Source organism: Gossypium hirsutum, chromosome A04 (genome assembly GCF_007990345.1).
Source record: "Gossypium hirsutum isolate 1008001.06 chromosome A04, Gossypium_hirsutum_v2.1, whole genome shotgun sequence".
Classification (NCBI taxonomy): domain Eukaryota; kingdom Viridiplantae; phylum Streptophyta; class Magnoliopsida; order Malvales; family Malvaceae; genus Gossypium; species Gossypium hirsutum.
The window spans coordinates 87796454-87814823 of record NC_053427.1 but is presented as its reverse complement, the minus strand read 5'-3'; the positions used below and the strand labels follow the sequence as shown (position 1 = coordinate 87814823).

The window sequence follows — 18370 nt, the reverse complement described above, 5'->3', positions numbered from 1 at the left end:
CCGTTTTCTTGAATTTCGTAGACCAAAATCGTTATTTTAGTAAAACAAAATATTTTATTAAAACAATCAAATTACGAGGTAATCCGATCACACCTAAACAAAAAAGTTTGGTGGCGACTCTATTTTCATTTTTAAATAAAAGTTGACCCTGAACTTTTTTAAAAAAAATGGTTTTGACATATATAAAAATAGAAATGTTGAAATACCCAAGATAATGATTTCCATATTTTATCATTCTTTTTAAAATTAACCCTTAATGTAAAAAAAAAAAAAGAAGAAGAAGAAGCAAAATTGCAAAAAAAAAAAGATTACACAATATGTAAATGTTGAGAGTTAATTTTTTAGTATCAAGACTAAATTGACATAATTTATAATTGTTGAGGGTTAAAGTTGGATACTAAAAAAAATAAATTGAACTCTTAATGATTATTTTGTAACTTTTCGTAGTTGGGTAATCAAAAAAGAAACTTACTAATAATTGGGTGACTACTAGTGTAATTTACCCTTTTTAAAAAAGAACTTTGGACTTTTAGAAAAATAAATATTAAATATTTTACTTTTTTAAACTTATTTAAATGACTTATATGTCAAAAAAAGTCCTTAAGAAATTACAAAAAAAAAAACAACAACAACAACTAAGCCCCTCTATTAAATTCACACCCAATAAAGTCCCTGTCATTAACTAAAAAAATCAATTAAGCTTCTTCGTTAACGGTTTCCGTAACCATTAAAATAAATTGACAAACTAATTAGATGGTGACACATGGTAACTTCTGGTTTTATCAATCTTTTTCCCATAAAAATTATTTAAAAAATAAATTATTAAATATTAAAAAATATTAACAATGATATAAACTTATTATAATTATAAAAACATTATAACAAAATTATAAATACTATCAAAATGTAAAAATATAATAAATTTAAAAACAATAAAACTTATTTAAAATATCTAAATTAAAAAAACGTATTAGAATTCTTAAAAAATAATAATAAATTGTAAAAAAATTAAAATTAATATAAACTTAAAATATTTAAAAAAAATCATAACAACTTGAACTGGACCAATTAGCTTGAAATCGACAAGGTTACCAATCCAAGGAAAGCCATTAGATCGGTTGACTTAGGAACCAGACAGTTGAATCGATTTTTTATTTTTTAATAATTTTATTAAACTAAAATCTCATTATCCAACTATTAACATATGTCAGAATGAAAAATTCTAACCAATGTTTTTAGAATTGGATTGGTCGTCGGACTAATCACGACATCGATTTGCCAATTTGTCTGGTTCAATTAAATAAAGAATTAAAAAAAAAGGCTCAATCATCCAATTCCCAAGTCAACTAGTCTAATATCTTTCCCCGCACTGATATCCTTGTCGATTTTTTTAATAATTTCTTATGATTTTTATTAATTTCTATAAGTTTATATCAATATTAATAGTTTTAATTTTTTTATAATTTTCATGATATTTATAGAATTTTAATACGTTATTTATAAAGAAAATTTAGAATTTATTAGATTTCTTATATTTTTAATATTTTTATAACGCTTATAATATTTTATAATATTTATAAATTTATATCAATTTTTATTTTTTAATATTATTAATTTTTATTTTTTTGATAATTTTTTCTAGTTCTCATAAATTGGTATAATTTTTTTTATGATTTTAATATATTAATAGAAAAAATATTAGATTAAACTAGAAGCTATCATGTGTCACTATTTGGTTTGTTAATCAATTTATTTTAATGGTCAATGTGGTTAATAACGAAAACTGTTAACAAAAGGGTGATTATTTTAGTTAGCAACAGAAACTTAATTTCTAGTTTATAATAAATTTTTATATTATTAATAACTAGTGACAAAATCTAGTTTGAATGGAATGTTTTCTACAACTTCATTAAAGGATAAATTTCAAAATTGCGTATGAATTTTGATTTAATGTACAATTTTATATATAAATTTTGATTGTGTACTTTTATACATGAAATATTAATGCAATTCAATTTTGAAAAACTACTAACATAGTTACTGGTATAGCACTATTTTAAGTATACATGGTGTAATACAAATAATTATATATAATTAATATTAAAATAAATTGATGTATTTATCCCTTTAAATGTATTCAATTAAATAAAAATTAAAGTTTCACGTATATATATGAACCACAACCAGAGTTCTATATGCATAGTTGCATCAAATCGAAATTCATATATAAAATTGCACATTAAATCAAAGTTTGAGATTTTTCTAATTTATTCATTTAGTAATATAATTATAGTAAGATCATTGAGTGGAAAACGTTTCTTATTTAAATATTAATTAAGAAAGAAAATGTGTGAACTACTTTCGAAATCCGTTGTAGTCTAGGTGGTTAGGATACTCGGCTCTCACCCGAGAGACCCGGGTTCAAGTCCCGGCAACGGAAGTTTTTTTTTTCTATTTTTTTTGAGCCCTTTGGGCTTTATCTGCTCTGTTTGTAGGTGTATGTATCCATTTGTTTACTGCCATTTTTCATTTAAAAATAAACAGAAACAATGGCAGATATTCTCAAATTTACTATATTTTGATGCCTTCCATTAGAAGAAAATATTATCTTTCCCTATAAAGGAAAAGTGTGTATAAGGAAAGACCAAAGTGATTAACAAGTTACAAAAGGTGCCATCTTTTTTCTATTATAAATCAAAAAGAGTTTGACTTTCAGACTTTGGAAATTTCTACCTTATTGCTCTCCTCTTATATTATCTTCTTCATACAATTTTATGTTTCAGGGATAACACAGACTTGAAACCTTATGGACATGAATATTATTTTCTCTACTTATGATGTCATGTCATTGTTTATAATGATGATTTTGCCTGTTGCAGCATTGTATCTTCGGTTTATATGTATTTATATCTGAAGTAGAAAAGAAAAACGAAAATCACCTCTTTGTTTTGCTGTTTGTTTCTGGACTTTTCTTTATTGATTTTTCTGTGTGAACTCTTTGTTTTTCTTTTTGTATTCAATCTTCTCTCTGTCAAAGTTTATATTTTTTTGATTATACCCATCTAAGTGGATCCCTCCTATATATATTTCTATAAATATTCTTGCAAATAAGGAAAATTTGCTTGCTTGGTATAATTTTTATTGTGCCATCTGTACATGCTTTAATATGGAAATTTTTAAATTTTATTAACTTTAATTAAAACAATCCTAAATGTTAATTTTTTAAATTTATAAAAGATAATTAATTTTAATTACATATATTATAAATTTTATAATTGATTTTATGAATAACCAAGTAAATTCTAAATATTATTTCATATCTAAAATAGTATCATTTTATTATATTGTATTCGTTTGCATTTATACCATTGTTGTTATAATTTTACGAATCAAAATTCAATCACCATTAATTTAGTGACATTAGTTATAGTTTACCCTATATATTTATAATAAAATATCATATTTACTAATTAAAACAATATTTTCTACCTTATTTGAATAAATATTTTTTTTAATTTTTAATTTTGGGTTCTCCTCTATAAAAGGAGAGGAGAAAACAAGAACAAACCAACAAAGATTTCTGTGTTTTTTTTCTTTGTTTGGTTTTCATACTATTGAGGTTTCATACCATACTATTGAGGTTTTATACATAAAATGGGGAATATTTTTCTTAGCATAAAGCCGGCATTGTTAATGGTATTGGTACAGATTATATTTGCTGGTATTAATGTAATGTATAAGTTGGCTGCTAATGACTGGATGAGTTCAAGGGTTATTGTGGCTTATAGATTCATGTTCGCCGCTGTTATCATGGTTCTGCTTGCTCTTATTTTTGAAAAGTTAAAGCTTAATCTTTTTTGTTTTCAGTTGTTCTTTTATCAGTTGTTTTTTATTTATTTATTTGTGTTTTGTGTTTTTTTTTACAGGGAGAGCTTGAAGAAAATTAGTAGAAAAGTACTCCTTCAAGCATTTCTTTGTGGATTATTTGGGTATGTTTAACTTAAATTTATATGTGTATATATGTATATATGTATATATACAAAAATCTGTTTGTTTTAAGATAATTGTAAAGGTATTTTACTGAGGATCATTGGTTCAAAACTTGTACCTAGAAAGCTTGGTGCATACATCTGCAACATTTGTTGCAGCCGTGGTCAACCTTGCTCCAGCCTTTACTTTTATTTTGGCCATTTGTTTCAAGTACACTTCTTAACCCTTGGTTGATTTTGATTTTTTGTGTCCGTTGGATGCTTCAATGGGTGTGTTATTGGGTTCCTGGTGTTTATGTTGGATTTTATCTCTAGTTTTTGTTCTGACTTTGTTGAGAGTTCTAGTTTTTACATGTATTGAAACAAAGTTAATTATGATAACAGGATGGAGAAACTGGCGATAATAACAAATGCAGGGAAAGCCAAAGTGTTTGGGACATTAATAGGAATAGGTGGAGCAATGGTATTCACATTTTACAAAGGTATAGACATAAACATCTGGTCAACAAATGTAAACCTTTTAAAGCATCATCACCATCAAGAAGTAGGTCTTGGACCTTCATATCATGGCACTGGTCACTTCGCTATCGGTGCTGTTTTCGGTCTTTTGAGTTGCATTTCTTTCTCTTTGTGGTTGATCATTCAGGTAAAACTTAGGCTCTTTTACTTTTCCTATTTCATCAATTTCACTCTACTTACATGGTCTTTTTTCGTACTTAACTTTTGAACTTTGTTAGGCTAAAATGAATGTGGGGTTCCCTTACTTGTATTGAAGCACTGCTTTGATGTGTTTGATGGGATCAGTACAAGGAGCTTTGTATGCAGTTTGTACTGTGAGGGATTGGAATCAATGGAAGCTTGGGTGGAATGTTAGGCTTTTAGCTGTTGCTTTTGTGGTATGTTAATGGCTACATGTTGGGTTTTTCTTTTGGGGGGAAATTGAACATGTTGACATTGTTTTTTTTGGTTATGTTGCAGGGAATTATTGGATCTGCTTTGTATGTGCTCTTGCTATCATGGGCTGTTAAGTTGAAGGGACCATTGTATGCAGCTATATTCAATCCACTGGGGCTTGTGCTTGTTGCTATTGTGGGATCTTTGTTACTCGATGAAAAGCTGCATTTAGGAAGGTATATTATGTCATATTTGCTTTACTATTTTATTATATTCTTATAGCACTAACATAGTAATTATATTATGGATATAGATACAATGGTGGCAAAATGAGACCGAATCTTGAATAACTTAGCTGCAAATGGTGTTTTAGTTTCTAATTCTTTCTCTTTTTTCCTGGGAAATTAACAGTATCATAGGGGGATTAATGATAGTATGTGGAGTATATGTGGTGCTATGGGGCAAAGCCACAGAGATGAAGCAAAAAACACTGTCAGTACCAGTACCAACAGTTGATCAAGAGTCAAATGAAATAGAAGAAGATGAACAAAGGGAAAATACTGGAACTGATGAAGAACTAGAGCATGAATGAACTGAAACTCCACCTGAAATAGTTTTAGCTTAAAATTTCGTCTTTTTTTTCCCTCAAAACTAGAAAAAAATGAAATTTGGCCATTAGCAGCAACTTACAGTTTACTGCCAGATATATTTGTTGTTTATTATATATTATTATAACTTTGTAGCAGCAATATATAGCTAGCAATTTATACGTTGTTTTTATGTGTAGAATTATCCAATGAAAGGGTTTTCTTTGTGTTGTGTGCATGAACTTATGAGAGCTTGCCATAATCATCATCTCATCTCTTCAAAACCATTTGATGGTTGAATTTAACATATATTTTAATTTAATATAATTATTTAAAAATTGTTATTAATTTATTAAGTGTAAGTGGTGGATTTAATTTTTTTTGGTAAAAATATTTAATATCTATGAGTAAATTGATTCTTCTTAAAGAAATTAGAACAATTTAATCTTTCAATTTTCAAAATAAACAACTAATTAAGGACAATTAATCGTGGTTTTCTGTTAATTATATATAATTTTGATTGGTATAATAATAAATTTAGTGCTTAATGTTTAAATATATTTTGTGTTGTTAGACAGAATATGTAAATGTTACGAGCTAAATTTGTTAAATCAAGACCAAATTGATAGAATATGTAAATGTTTGTGGGTTAAATTTGTTAAACAATACCAATTTCACACAACATGTAAAATTTTAAGGACTAAATTTGTTATTATACCAATAGAATATAGGGTAAACTCTCTAGTTGGTCACTTAACTTTTAGGAGGCTTTTATTTTGGGCCCTCGTGATTTTGTCACTCAAATTTAAGATGCTTTCATTTTAATTACTCAACCATTAAATTTCTAACTGCAGTTAACTATGCAAACTAAATTATGTTCTCATTTTCATTTTTGTCACCAAAAAAAAATATATTTTTTAAACTACTGATTGTGATAAAAAAACTAAAGATTAAGTAAAAAAAGGTAGAAACTAAAATATTGTATTAAAATATTTTCACATTGCTGATTATTTTAAATATTGTATTAAAAAAAACGTGATATTTACTGAGAAATTCATGTATATATCACATTAATAGTTAATTAATTTTTTAAATTGTTAACCTTACATGTAAATAGTAATCCATGAATATGCCTATTACAATTAGAGAGAAAATGCATCCTATTTTTCAAAACAATTAAAAGTTACCCTGTTTCCTTAAATTACATCCAACATTCTACAACATGCTTTATTAAGATATATTCCTTGTGATATTCTTATAAAACATTTTAAATTTGAGATAAATTAATTTTTAATTCTTTCTCTTATATAAAAAACTCTGGTTAAAATGTGCTGTAGCTCCATACACTGTTCAACATTAAAAATTTAATCCTCAACTTTCACTTCAAAAAATTTTTAAATAAAAAAATCTTCTTTTAAATTTAAATTCACTGAAGTTGACCAGTGAACCACAATTTTAAAATCTGATAAATAAGACTAAATTCTTGAAAAGGGACTAAATTCTAAATCCATGAAAAGTACAAAAACTTATAGCATATTTAACCAAAAATTAACTATTAAATATATATACTAACATATACATTTTGGATCAACAGGATAAAAATATCAAATTTTAAATCAACATTCCAAAGACCAAGTGGAAAGGCTTGAACATCTTCAAATAAACCATCATGTAATGTAAAAAGTTTCAGGTTAGGAATTAAGATACCACAACAGCAACTACAGGGGGATAAATGAAATAATCAAATTCCTCATCATCAAGAGATTTTAGTCTTAACAAAAATCATTTTCAACTCCAATTATCTTTGGAGTTGTTTTCAAGGTTTAACTTTATTTCAAGAATGGTTTTTTTTTTCCATGTAATAAAAATACATCATTGATCAAAATTCTTCATTTTGTCACAGTTCCAAAATATAGGTGAAATTAATAAAACCAGAGAAGAATCAGGCGGTTGATTCCTTCAGGTATGCAATCAGGTCGGCACGATCTTGCGGCTTCTTCAACCCGGGGAAAACCATCTTTGTCCCGGGAATGTACTGCACAAACAAAATATACCAACAAACCCATTCAACAATTAATATATATATCTACTTCATACTCGTACCGATATAAACCTGGTCAATTGCACCGAAATGCAAACAGCACACGTAACAATACTAATAGCCAACGCAATGCAATTATCGATAATCAGATAAAAATGTAGAAGGCATATATTCCCAAAACAAGGACCTACTACCACATGGGAACGATCTCATAAGAAATAAACCTTGTTGCTAGACAAAAGGAGCTGATTTCTCAGAACCCACGGCATACTCATCCTTTGTACTTAAATAACATTCTCACCACGTTGTATCCTTTGTGCCACCCATGTAATCTTTCATTAATGGAGGCAATGATCAATCGGTAGCCCAGATAATGTAATGCCACCCACAAGGCAATCAATATTAACTAGGCTCGACAATAGTTAGCACACAACTACCCCAATCCTATCCTACAGAACTAGTCGATACACCAGCTTCATCCCCATAAGAGTAAGAACACATGTTCAACTGTGGGAAATGCATTTTTTGGGAGAGCTTTACCTTAAAAAAGCTCTTGACCGGACAATGGATTAATCTTAAGTTCAACGTGAATAGTGGATACCCCGGGTTTAGAGTTTAGACCGAAAAAGGAACTGATTGTTTAACAGACAAACAGTTCATAAGACAAGTAAATAGGAGAGCTTTCGTGTACTAGATTCGATATTTAGAAAACAGGACACATTTACAAGCTTACAATAGCGAGCAAAAGTCATTAACTTTATACTAAAAAAATACACAAGACTTGCACATACCTTCTTAGGATTAAGCAAGTAGTCATACAAAGTATTCTCTCCCCAAATCACAGCCATATTTTTGTTAGCAGCGGAGTACGAGTATCCCGGTGTTGTCCCAGACTGCCTTCCGAAGAGCCCATTCAAATTTGGCCCTGCAATTTTTTAAAAAGATCCAACTTATTATTCATTAAACTTTTAAAAGTATTCAAAATTAAAACTTCAAATTGCTTTAGTTATGGAAAATTTTGTGCAGATTAGTCCTTTTGGATTGGTTTTAGGTCAGATCAGATCCAAGTAAATTCGGATTTAACTTTCCAAATCATAATCAGGACTCTGATGGATGATTCAGGTTTTCAACTTTTTATGATCAAATCAGGTTTAAATTCGATTTGACAGATCGGATCAGGCTTTCGGGTTCAGGTCAAAACCATCTAGTTTCAATGCAAATCTAAGTATTCAAGGAACTTACACATCCTTTTTAAATTTTAAAGCTATATTTAACCAAACCAAATAAAAACCATTATTGAATCCAAAAGAACAAGCAAGATCAAATAATTTTTTACCAAAAAAAATAATTAAAAAGATGAAAACCAAGAGGAAACATATACGAAAACGACGTGAAAGAAAAAGACTATATATAAACAATCTGATAGAAACAGTTAATTAATTAAAAAAAACCACACAAAATCAAGAAATTCGACATCAATCGAGACTCCACATTAAAAAAAAAAAGAAACAGATCCGAGAGAAGCCAACCTTGCTTGTGACCGGCGCCTTTATCGACTGTATGACACTGAGCACACTTGGTCTTGAAGATCTTCTCCCCAGCTTTCGCATTACCAGGCGGTGCTTGCTCGAATGAGGCCATTGCTTTTGATTCTTTTTTCCGAATTAGGGTTTTTGAGGGGTTTTTTTTTTTTTTTCAAAATCAAAGCGTTTGTTTTTCGTTGATGGTTTTTGGTTTTTATATAAAAAGGAACGGCGAAGCTTTATTAGGGTTTTGGCGTACTACTAATATATTAAGCAATTTTTTAAAATAAAAATGTAAATATTTATTTAATGAGAGTAGAATATAATAGTAGGCACTAGGCGGGCACACGAAGCATGCTCCGACACCACACGTGAAAGACAACACAACTATTGTGTTAAAAAAACAATGTTCTTTAAATCGAATTAATGGTCAAATAGATCAAATAATTAATTTATTGGCCGGACTAATTTATTAAACAAAGTAAAATTTTTTAAAAATAAAACAAAAAATTGATTAAATTAATTATTTAAATCGGTTCAATTAGTTTATATTGATTTTTGGTTTAACTAGTTTAAAGTAATTTGTTCATAGGCTAAGTTAGGTCGAGGCTCGGCAACAAAAAAAGTTTTAAGCTTGGTCCCCATTTTTGGTCATCCTCGCTCAAAAATTTTATTTTAATATATTTATATATTTATATGATTAAATTTAAATTTAATAATATTTTTATTATTTAAATTGAATTCAAGCCGACTTGAGGTGCAAAATACTTCTTCATGCTCGGCTCAATTTGAGTTGTGCCTACCGAACCAAGAGGAGTACCCGACTCATGGATAGGTCTAATTCAAAGTCATTCTTTGAGCCGATACCTTAACCAATTCGATTCGATTCAAACAACATTACTTATAAGTATTTATTGGTCAACACAAACTCGATTTAAAATTTTAGTTCAATTTTGTCTAATACAATGAGTTTAAATTTTTTTATATAAATTAATAAAATATTAAAATATTAATATTTATCATTTATATTTTAATATTAATTCGAATCAAATTAAACTGATTTGACATAAAAAAAATAGTCCAAAGCAAACCATTTGATCAATCAACAAATCTATTTTAATAATAAAAAATAGCTTAAATATTATTAAAAGAATTTTAATGATATTAATAATTAATTTATTTTAAATTTGAAAATTTAAAAATTATAAAATAAAATAACTAAAATTTACATAATTTATATATTTCATATATTTTATTTCAATTGCTTTTGAACATGGAACTTTCCTAGTGCTGTCTTTTTCTTTTATTTATTAGTAATTTTTAATTTTTATTGAAATAAAATAAAAAATTAATATATCATTTAGTATTTACTTTATTTTATGATTTTTTTTTAAAAAATTATCTTTTATAGTTTTGAATAAAAGTTTAAATGTTTTTTAATATTATTAAAAATAGAAAGATATTAAAATGTTATATTTTCAAAATATCAATTTAACATTATTGATAAATAGATATCTCTATCTACTTATCGTAAATATTCACCATGACACATAATTTTTCTTAATTTTGTTTCTTTTTTATTTTTTAATTTTATTTAATATTTTTTATATAATAATATTTTACAATTTAAAAAAAACTTTTAAATTTTTTAACATAGAGATTAATTAATTTAATTGATTTTTTTTTACAGAATTTCAAGGGCGTATATATACCTCTTTAACCAAAAATATTGAACTCTTTATCAAACACAGAATTTTAACATTAACACTGTAATAAACAACAATTTTAATGGACGCATATAAAAGAAGAGAAGAAAAAGGAAACGGGTGATTATAAATTTCTTCAAACAAAAACCATATCTAAATTAAAAAGAAAAAACAACCCAAGAATAAAAATCCTTATTGAAAGCTAAACCCTTTACAATCAGTTTTTTTTTTCTTTACCACAAAATTGATATTCACCACAACTACTCAGTTTCCTTGCCTACTCTTTTTTTTCTTTGCTAGGGTCCATGAACATGTGTAGGAGAAGACATCATTGGCCAACCCACAGGAGGAGGTGACCCGGGTGGGTTTTCATCTCGGCTAGGAGAAAAGAGGCTCAGTTCCACAAATGGCCCGGACGAGGGTTCATCTCGTATGAAAGTCCGAAAAGAAATCGATCCGCGTTTAGTAGAAGCATCAGAATTCCGCTCTGGGCTGATTCCAATGCTTTCATCAAGATGAGTCTGATTAGCGATAAGGGATGCAGTGTCATTTTGATCATCGAGAATAACCCTTCTCCGAGCCTCCAAGTCATTGAGATTACCGAGTGCAAGACAATCAGCGACCGGACAGTATACGAGTATGACAATACAGACCCCAGCACAACATAGTAGGACAAGAAAAGCTGAGAATGCAAGAGCTTCAAACAGGAAATGTTCTGGTCTAGATAAAACAGATAAACCAAGTAAAAGAACCCTTAACGGAAGTAAACTCGAGACCGAGAAAATTAATGTATAAACTCTCTTCTGCAAACCCTTATTGATAACCAATTTCAAAATCCGTCTTCCGAGCCAAATCAAATAGGCAGTCAAGACGGTGGTGAAAAGACCAAGAAGAATAGTATTCAGTAAAGGGTAAGAGCAAAGAGCTATGTCATTGGAATTTTGCATCGATCGAGCTGTTCTAGTGAAATATGGCGGTAACTCTTTCCTATTCTCGCGTAACTCGGGTCCAATCAAAATGAGAAATAGTTGAAGAACGAACACTGGGAGGGCAAAGAGGAGAACACAGCTTGCTGTTTTCCCATTCCATTTCCTGCTTAGAATACCTGTGTCTATGTTCTGTAAAGGTGCACGGAGAAGAAACATGAGAGTGAGGAAGAGGCACGGTTCTGCAAAACCTAGATTCGAAACAATGTAAAATTTGCAGACGTTCTCTTGCCATTTAAAATCAAGTACATTCAACACTCTTCCTGGCCTCCTTAGATAATTTAGCCGAATGATTTCGCCGAAACCCCACCAAATGGTGAACAAAATGAACGTGATTCGGATGATCCAAGGACCACTGAAATAACTGAGCAGGATAAAGCGTTGTTTAAGAACGCACGAACGCAAGTAAAATGTGTATCCGATGCACACCAAACCCAGAAGAACCAACAGACCAACTAGACAAATTGTCAACACACCGAATGCTTCGGCAGAATATCTCGTCAGGGGCATTACCCGAAACACAGATTCCACGCATGCTCTCTGCTAGCATGGATACAAAGGATCCTCTGATGTACAAGCGACCTCCTGAGAATTATTTCTAGAAGCTATTACTGAACCAACACTGGATGATACTAAGATTAATCGCGTGAGAAGACGAATAAGCAGCATTATCAAACAGAACTCATATATCTTCTTGCCAATCTAACAGATCCATGTAATGCATTAATCGATTCGAAACTAACAAATTTCACATGTAGATAGCTGTTTCAACCACTAACCTTCAAGTTTAAGGTCAAGACTTCAATTATTTGATCCGAGAACCTGTGGAAGGAACAGAAAAGAGCAATGAACCAACTAGCAACCAAAAAATCTATGAATGAAAAACTATAACAAATAAAAAAGATTTATATAGCATGCAGAGAGCCCCGATGAAATCCATCACATTCAAGCACACACTATTTCACCTATAAAAAGGAAAATCGAAAAGGAAAAACAAAGCAACACTTTCAGATGCATATGACCAGGGAACAAGTCAGTAAGACAAAGCCGCTCATTCACCTAATACACAAGACATTCTCGTGAGATGTACTTCAAATGTGTTTGATGAAAGTCCTAATAAAAACCAATTATATAGACTCCATATGCAAGCGTTACGAGGCAGACATGCCACGTTGCACTTGTGCACACTCGTCCAAGTCACCAGTTACCATATAAAAAATGTAACGCCAGTCTCTTTTATAGAGGTTTATGAAAATTTAAGAAAACAATACCATTTATAGTTAGTACACAAATATTATTGCCACATGCACACTATGTGAGTAGGACAACGAATTCTTGCCTGTCATCTTAATTCAACATTTGAGACAACAATCAATGACAAATACAGGCCATAAATTTCCACATCAACATTAGTTAACAATAATGCATCACGATTAATGACCATATAACCAGGACAACGAATTCTTACGTGTCATCTTAATTAAACAACTGAGACAACAATGAATGACAATACTTTCCAAAACAACATAAGCAACGGTAACGCATCATTGGTGACGCAGATGCTCAATCGAAATACCCACGCAAGTCCTAAGCGAAAAAGGCTATAAAAAAACTTCAAAGCAAATTATTAAGTAACAGACACCAACAAAGTAGCTTCATTTTCTCTTACAATATTCGTATTTAACACAAAGTGAACAATATGCCTATGCACGCCCTTAACAACAAAGAAGATAAACATCGCTAGTACTACCTTATCTCCCTAGTCGTTAGCATACTAAGGAGCATTATCCTTGAAATAGAAAATGTTCACCGAATAAGCCGGTAACTTAGTTCCTTACAGTCAACTCTGAGATATATATACACATGACATCATTAGCCGTCGGCATAAAACCTCAGTATAAATCTAAACAAGTTCCACAGTTTTCCATTACATTGAGCTTAGACAAGAACAGTGCTACCAAAATTCAAAAGAGGAGATCTTTCTTTCAGCAATTAACCCTAGAACATGTAAGTATGGTTTCCCCTCTAATTATAATTATAAAGTACAAGTTACAAAATCTATAACTTTCCTCTCTTTTCTCTTCTCTCCGTGTATCATCAACTACAAATTATTTCAAATAAATCAAAAAATTATCACTTTCAGCTACTTCAAATCTAAGCGTTTCGCGAACAAAAAAAAAACAAAAACAAAAACAAATCAACATCAAATTTCCATCAACAGTGCATGCAGTACAATCATTAAGCTAAAAGTACCAAAAAATCCTAAGAATCAACCATAAAAAACAGAAAACAAACGAGTTACGTCAATCAGACCATACAAAAGCTAAACAAGGCCAAAATCAATGAAATTTAGATCGACGAAGAGCTTACAAAGAGGAGATTCACAATCCGGCGAAGTCAAGAGACGAAATGCGGAATCGAGCAAAAACAGATCGAAGAAAACCCTAAAACTGGGCTGTAAAGTGAGAAAAGCGAAGATGCGGAGAGAGAGAAACAATGAGAAACGTAGTTAGGGGAATAGGTGAGTGGAACTTTGTTGGTGACAGCCTGTCTCCAGCTGTGTGTTATCCAAACCACTTGCTTCGGAGTTCGTCGTTAGGTTTTAGGCTCGGTGTGATTCCCGTACCTAGGTGGACTTTTTATGGCTTGGCGGCGTTTTAAGCCGATCGCAAGAAACAGGATTTATTTTATTTACTTTTTCATAAACAAATATCGAGATTTCAATTTTCTTCTTTTGGTATGCAATCTCATTAAAATAAATATATTATGTTGGGTTAATTTCTCTAAAAGTCCTTAAATTATAATTTAGATTTTAAATCAGTCCTGTCCTTCAAAACTTTTTAATTGATTTCTTAAAGTATAGTATCCTCTCAATTAAGTCTTTTTTCATTTAGTTATTAGCTTGAATGTTATATTCAAAATCTAGCATAAAGTACATTTAAAATACATTGATTACATTGTAAATATGTGTCTGTTTATTACATATATAGCTTGAATCTAATGTGTTAAAAACAAAATTAAAATATGCTCTAAGTTTTTATACTATTTATAAATTTAAAATTGAGTCCCTGTACATTTATTTCAATGAATTTAATCTTTCTATTTTTTATTTAAAATTATAGGTCCAATCATTAATACTGTTAAAATTCAACTGTTAAATTAAGGCTCATTGTAGAGTCATTTTTTTATGGCAATCCAATGAGTATATTTTTATTTCAAAATGTCACACCAACAAACTTAATAGATGAATTTTAACAATGTTAACAATTGGATGTAAATTTTAAAATCTGAATCGTAGAGTGTAGGGGTGAGCGTTTGATCGAATCAAGTGAAAAAATTCGAGATAATCAAGTTCACGAGTCCTATCTTATCATCTTAATTCAATTTGAAAATTTTTCGAATCGAGTAGAATGAAATAAAATTTGAGTCGAGTCGAATCAAGCGAAATTATTCGAGTTAAATTAAAAAATTAAACATGTCAAATAAAAATATTGTTATGGTATAACTAATTCCATGTTAGAACACATAAATTTGAAATTATAAATATTTAAAAAAATACTTGAGTATGATAAATTTGAATCATTAATTAGGGCCTAAAATTATTATTTTAGAACATTTTTAAAATTTTAACTTTTTTATATTCATTTTAGAATTTTTTAAAAATATAAAATTTGAAATTTTTAAAAAATATTTTATTTTTGTTCTTGTAATTTTTGTTGTGAAAGCAACCAATTTGCTTATTTTCAAAGTTGACAAGGATCAAAAGGGTATTTACACCAATCTATTATTCGATTGTAAAATTCAACTCGACTCAAACTCGAAACTCAAAACTCGAATCAAGTTGACTTAAATAACTCGATTCGATTAACTAGAAATTTGAATTTTTTTCAATTTTTTTGAATTGAATCGAGTTTTACTCGCTCTTAATAGAAGGATTAAATCTTAAATGTACAAAGAGCACAATAACTAGAAGCATATTTCAACCTACAAACAAATCAATCCTCCTAACTTCAATGGCATTGCATTTTTTGAACATATTATATTTAAGTTGTCATTCTAGTAGAGATACATGTGTTTATAATTTGAGCCACACATTCCAAATATGCTCCACATGATCTAGTAAATTAATGGCTAAATTGAAAAAAAAATACTTTATTGATAAAATATTGATACTTTAAGGACTCAATTAGAACTTAGAACGTTTTGAAGTTTAGGATCAATTTAGAATCTCAACAATAGTCTAGGGACTTTTAGCTAATTAACCCAAATATTATTTGTAAGAAGTAATAAATTGTTTACTTAATATGGTATATATGAAAGTCAACAATGTTGAATTTTATGTAAACCTTATGTAACGTACCATGAATTGTATTTCTTTGAAAATTCATTTCATTTATTACTAGCTTACCATACAGGGGCGGCGGCCCCTAATATAGAAATTGCTTTTAAGTCCTTTTAAGTTTATAAAATTATAATTTACCTCTCAAAATGATAAAAATTTGATTTAATCTTTTTAAAATTATAAAATATAAATTAATATTTTAGTGAAATTTAATTCTTATAAAAATATATGACTTAATTTCAACCTCTCTAAAAATTTATCACTTCACCCATATTATCATCTTTTAAATGTGTGTGTATATATATATATACTTCTTAAAATGTATAATGAAATACCAACATATGTTGGATGTGGTTTCAAGGCAAATGGCATTCTTAAAATGAAGAACTCGAGATGAAATTTTGAAGATAACGTTAACGGATAATTACAAAGCTCGAAAAGATTAATACGAAAAATAATTTTAAAAGTGTCATAAATAAATTATAAATTTTATCATTATAAATAATTTTAAAAGTGTCATAAATAAATTATAAATTTATCATTATACTAACTTATAATTTTATAATTTCTCAAAGAATTTATAAGCAAGATTCTATAATTTCATCTATTTCGTTAAATAATTTGATATCTCGTATTTTTTATATTTTTTTCCAAAAAAAAACCCTTTTTATCTATGAATATTATTTGTGTGGTTTTTTTTTTTTAAATCTAAAACTGAAACTAATGTTATCAGAATTGGATCGGTGGTTGAATCAGTCAAGCCACCAATTTATTTGGTTCAATTAAATAAATCATTAAAAAGTTTAAAAAAATAGAAAAGTTCAGTTCAATCACCCTATTCAACCGATTTTTTGTCCAATTCAATTGATCCGTACAGGTTCTCGGGTCAATTAATCTAATAGCTTTCTTCAGACGGATACCCCAACCAATTTCCTGGCTAACTGGCCCGATCCAATGCAAACATTATTGAGTAAAATAGATTAAGTTATTCATTTTACCTATCATCATCATCATTATTTATTGGATCAAATTATAGAGTAAATATTTGAATATTAAAATATACTTCAAGTCTTTGTATTTTTTGTATATATGAAATTTAGCCCTTGTACTTTTAATTTTAGATATTTAGTCCCTCTATTTTTATATTTAAAAAATTCAAATCAAATTATTAATACAATACCATTAATTTCTTTTGTTAAATTCATTGATACGATATTTTGAAATTAAAAAAATATTCACTTAGTAGTCATATAACAAAAAAATAGCATTGCAATTGACTCGGATTTAACAAATAATTTTAATAGTGTTAACAACTTTTAAAAGTTACGTCAGGTTTTGATCAAAATAAAGTATTTGGACTAATCAGTGACATTTTAAAAATATTAAGGTATCAAAGCATGTCAAAAAGTTGAAGTATAAAGATTGAATCTTAAATTTAAATGTAGCATATGAATCAAAATTGAAATTTAACTATTATTATATAATCTTAAATTTGATTGTAGCATAGGGATCAAAATTGAAATTTAACCATTTAAAAAGAGAGAGAGATTAATACACGTGTCAACCAATCATATATAAAAGTTATATGTTGAATCTTATATAGAAAATTAAAGGTTAGAATATGCTTATAATCTCTGTATTTTTTGAAAATTAGAAATTTAATTCTAGTATTTATATTTTTTGAAATTTTGTCTTTTTACTTTTTAGATTTAAAAATTTAGATTTAACTGATAATATTATTATTTTTTGTTAAATTCAAGTTAATTGCAACATCTTTTTTTAAGTATACGACTATTAAGTGAGTAATTTTTTTTTATTCTAAAATGTCATCACAATCAGTTTAAAAAAAAAGTTCAATAGAGCTAACAATGAACCTGAATTTTGAAATATGAAATGTAGAGGACTAAATTTCTAGAAATACAAGTACATGGACTAAATTCTCAATTTTTGAAAAGTAGATCATTTTAACAAAAAAATAAAACTGATTTTGTTTAAGCTTTAAAAAGAAGTTTAAAATTATGGAGAAATTTGTATTAACCAAAATTACCATTTTTTTAGGTCTGCATTTATGTCTTTGTCTGGATAAGAACAATTGAGCTAATTGTTTACACTACGAAAAAAAAAGAGGTTAAAATTTGCAATTAGTCTCCACACTCTGCATAAAATATGAATTTAATCCTTACATTTTAAATTTAATCAATTTTAGTCCTTATACTTTTTGGATTTTAAAATTTCAGTAATAAAACAAATGTTAACAATTAAATCTGTCAGGTTAAATTCCGCTATTAGTCTTGTACTATGC

The 18370-nt window shown here is 28.6% G+C and overlaps 4 protein-coding genes and 1 non-coding gene across 6 annotated transcripts; 3 read left to right on the top strand and 2 right to left on the bottom strand.

The window, feature by feature from the left end:
- The first annotated feature begins 2367 nt into the window (after positions 1–2367).
- On the top strand, positions 2368–2440 carry TRNAE-CUC (transfer RNA glutamic acid (anticodon CUC)). The gene has a single exon. It is a non-coding gene; the product is annotated as a tRNA-Glu (tRNA).
- A 1214-nt stretch (positions 2441–3654) lies between these two features.
- LOC121203404 (WAT1-related protein At1g68170-like) lies at positions 3655–4894 on the top strand. The gene is made up of 4 exons (XM_041111264.1): positions 3655–3839; positions 3927–3989; positions 4374–4591; positions 4794–4894. Exons 1-4 carry the CDS (start codon positions 3655–3657, stop codon positions 4892–4894), a joined length of 567 nt encoding a protein of 188 aa, XP_040967198.1.
- Positions 4731–5581, top strand: LOC107933325 (WAT1-related protein At1g68170-like). The gene is made up of 2 exons (XM_041111694.1): positions 4731–5119; positions 5295–5581. Exons 1-2 carry the CDS (start codon positions 4902–4904, stop codon positions 5473–5475), a joined length of 399 nt encoding a protein of 132 aa, XP_040967628.1. The 5' UTR covers positions 4731–4901; the 3' UTR covers positions 5476–5581.
- A 1543-nt stretch (positions 5582–7124) lies between these two features.
- LOC107933326 (cytochrome c) lies at positions 7125–9405 on the bottom strand. Its single transcript, XM_016865513.2, has 3 exons — positions 9041–9405; positions 8303–8436; positions 7125–7505 (listed from the first exon to the last, which is right to left on the bottom strand). Exons 1-3 carry the CDS (start codon positions 9150–9152, stop codon positions 7413–7415), a joined length of 339 nt encoding a protein of 112 aa, XP_016721002.1. The 5' UTR covers positions 9153–9405; the 3' UTR covers positions 7125–7412.
- A 1493-nt stretch (positions 9406–10898) lies between these two features.
- LOC107933379 (uncharacterized) lies at positions 10899–14331 on the bottom strand. Of its 2 annotated transcripts, XM_016865579.2 has the most exons (3): positions 14097–14291; positions 12506–12548; positions 10899–12311 (listed from the first exon to the last, which is right to left on the bottom strand). In XM_016865579.2, the coding sequence occupies exon 3, from the start codon at positions 12234–12236 to the stop codon at positions 11037–11039; it is 1200 nt and encodes a 399-aa protein (XP_016721068.2). In that variant the 5' UTR covers positions 12237–12311; positions 12506–12548; positions 14097–14291; the 3' UTR covers positions 10899–11036. The 2 variants fall into 2 exon arrangements, with proteins under 2 accessions (XP_016721068.2, XP_016721066.2); XM_016865577.2 differs by having other exon boundaries at positions 10899–12548; positions 14097–14331.
- Positions 14332–18370: the final 4039 nt, after the last annotated feature.

Coding starts and splice junctions, on each gene's coding strand:
- LOC107933326 (XM_016865513.2), bottom strand. CDS start 9,152: ATGGCCTCATTCGAGCAAGCACCGCCTGGTAATGCGAAAGCTGGGGAG. Junction 8,437..9,040: donor AGGCGCCGGTCACAAGCAAG/GTTGGCTTCTCT, acceptor AAAAAATTGCAG/GGCCAAATTTGAATGGGCTC. Junction 7,506..8,302: donor ACTTGCTTAATCCTAAGAAG/GTATGTGCAAGT, acceptor TTGTTTGTGCAG/TACATTCCCGGGACAAAGAT.
- LOC107933379 (XM_016865577.2), bottom strand. CDS start 12,236: ATGCCCCTGACGAGATATTCTGCCGAAGCATTCGGTGTGTTGACAATT.
- LOC107933325 (XM_041111694.1), top strand. CDS start 4,902: ATGTTGGGTTTTTCTTTTGGGGGGAAATTGAACATGTTGACATTGTTT. Junction 5,120..5,294: donor GAAAAGCTGCATTTAGGAAG/GTATATTATGTC, acceptor GGAAATTAACAG/TATCATAGGGGGATTAATGA.
- LOC121203404 (XM_041111264.1), top strand. CDS start 3,655: ATGGGGAATATTTTTCTTAGCATAAAGCCGGCATTGTTAATGGTATTG. Junction 3,840..3,926: donor CTTGCTCTTATTTTTGAAAA/GTTAAAGCTTAA, acceptor TTTTTTTTACAG/GGAGAGCTTGAAGAAAATTA. Junction 3,990..4,373: donor TTTCTTTGTGGATTATTTGG/GTATGTTTAACT, acceptor TTATGATAACAG/GATGGAGAAACTGGCGATAA.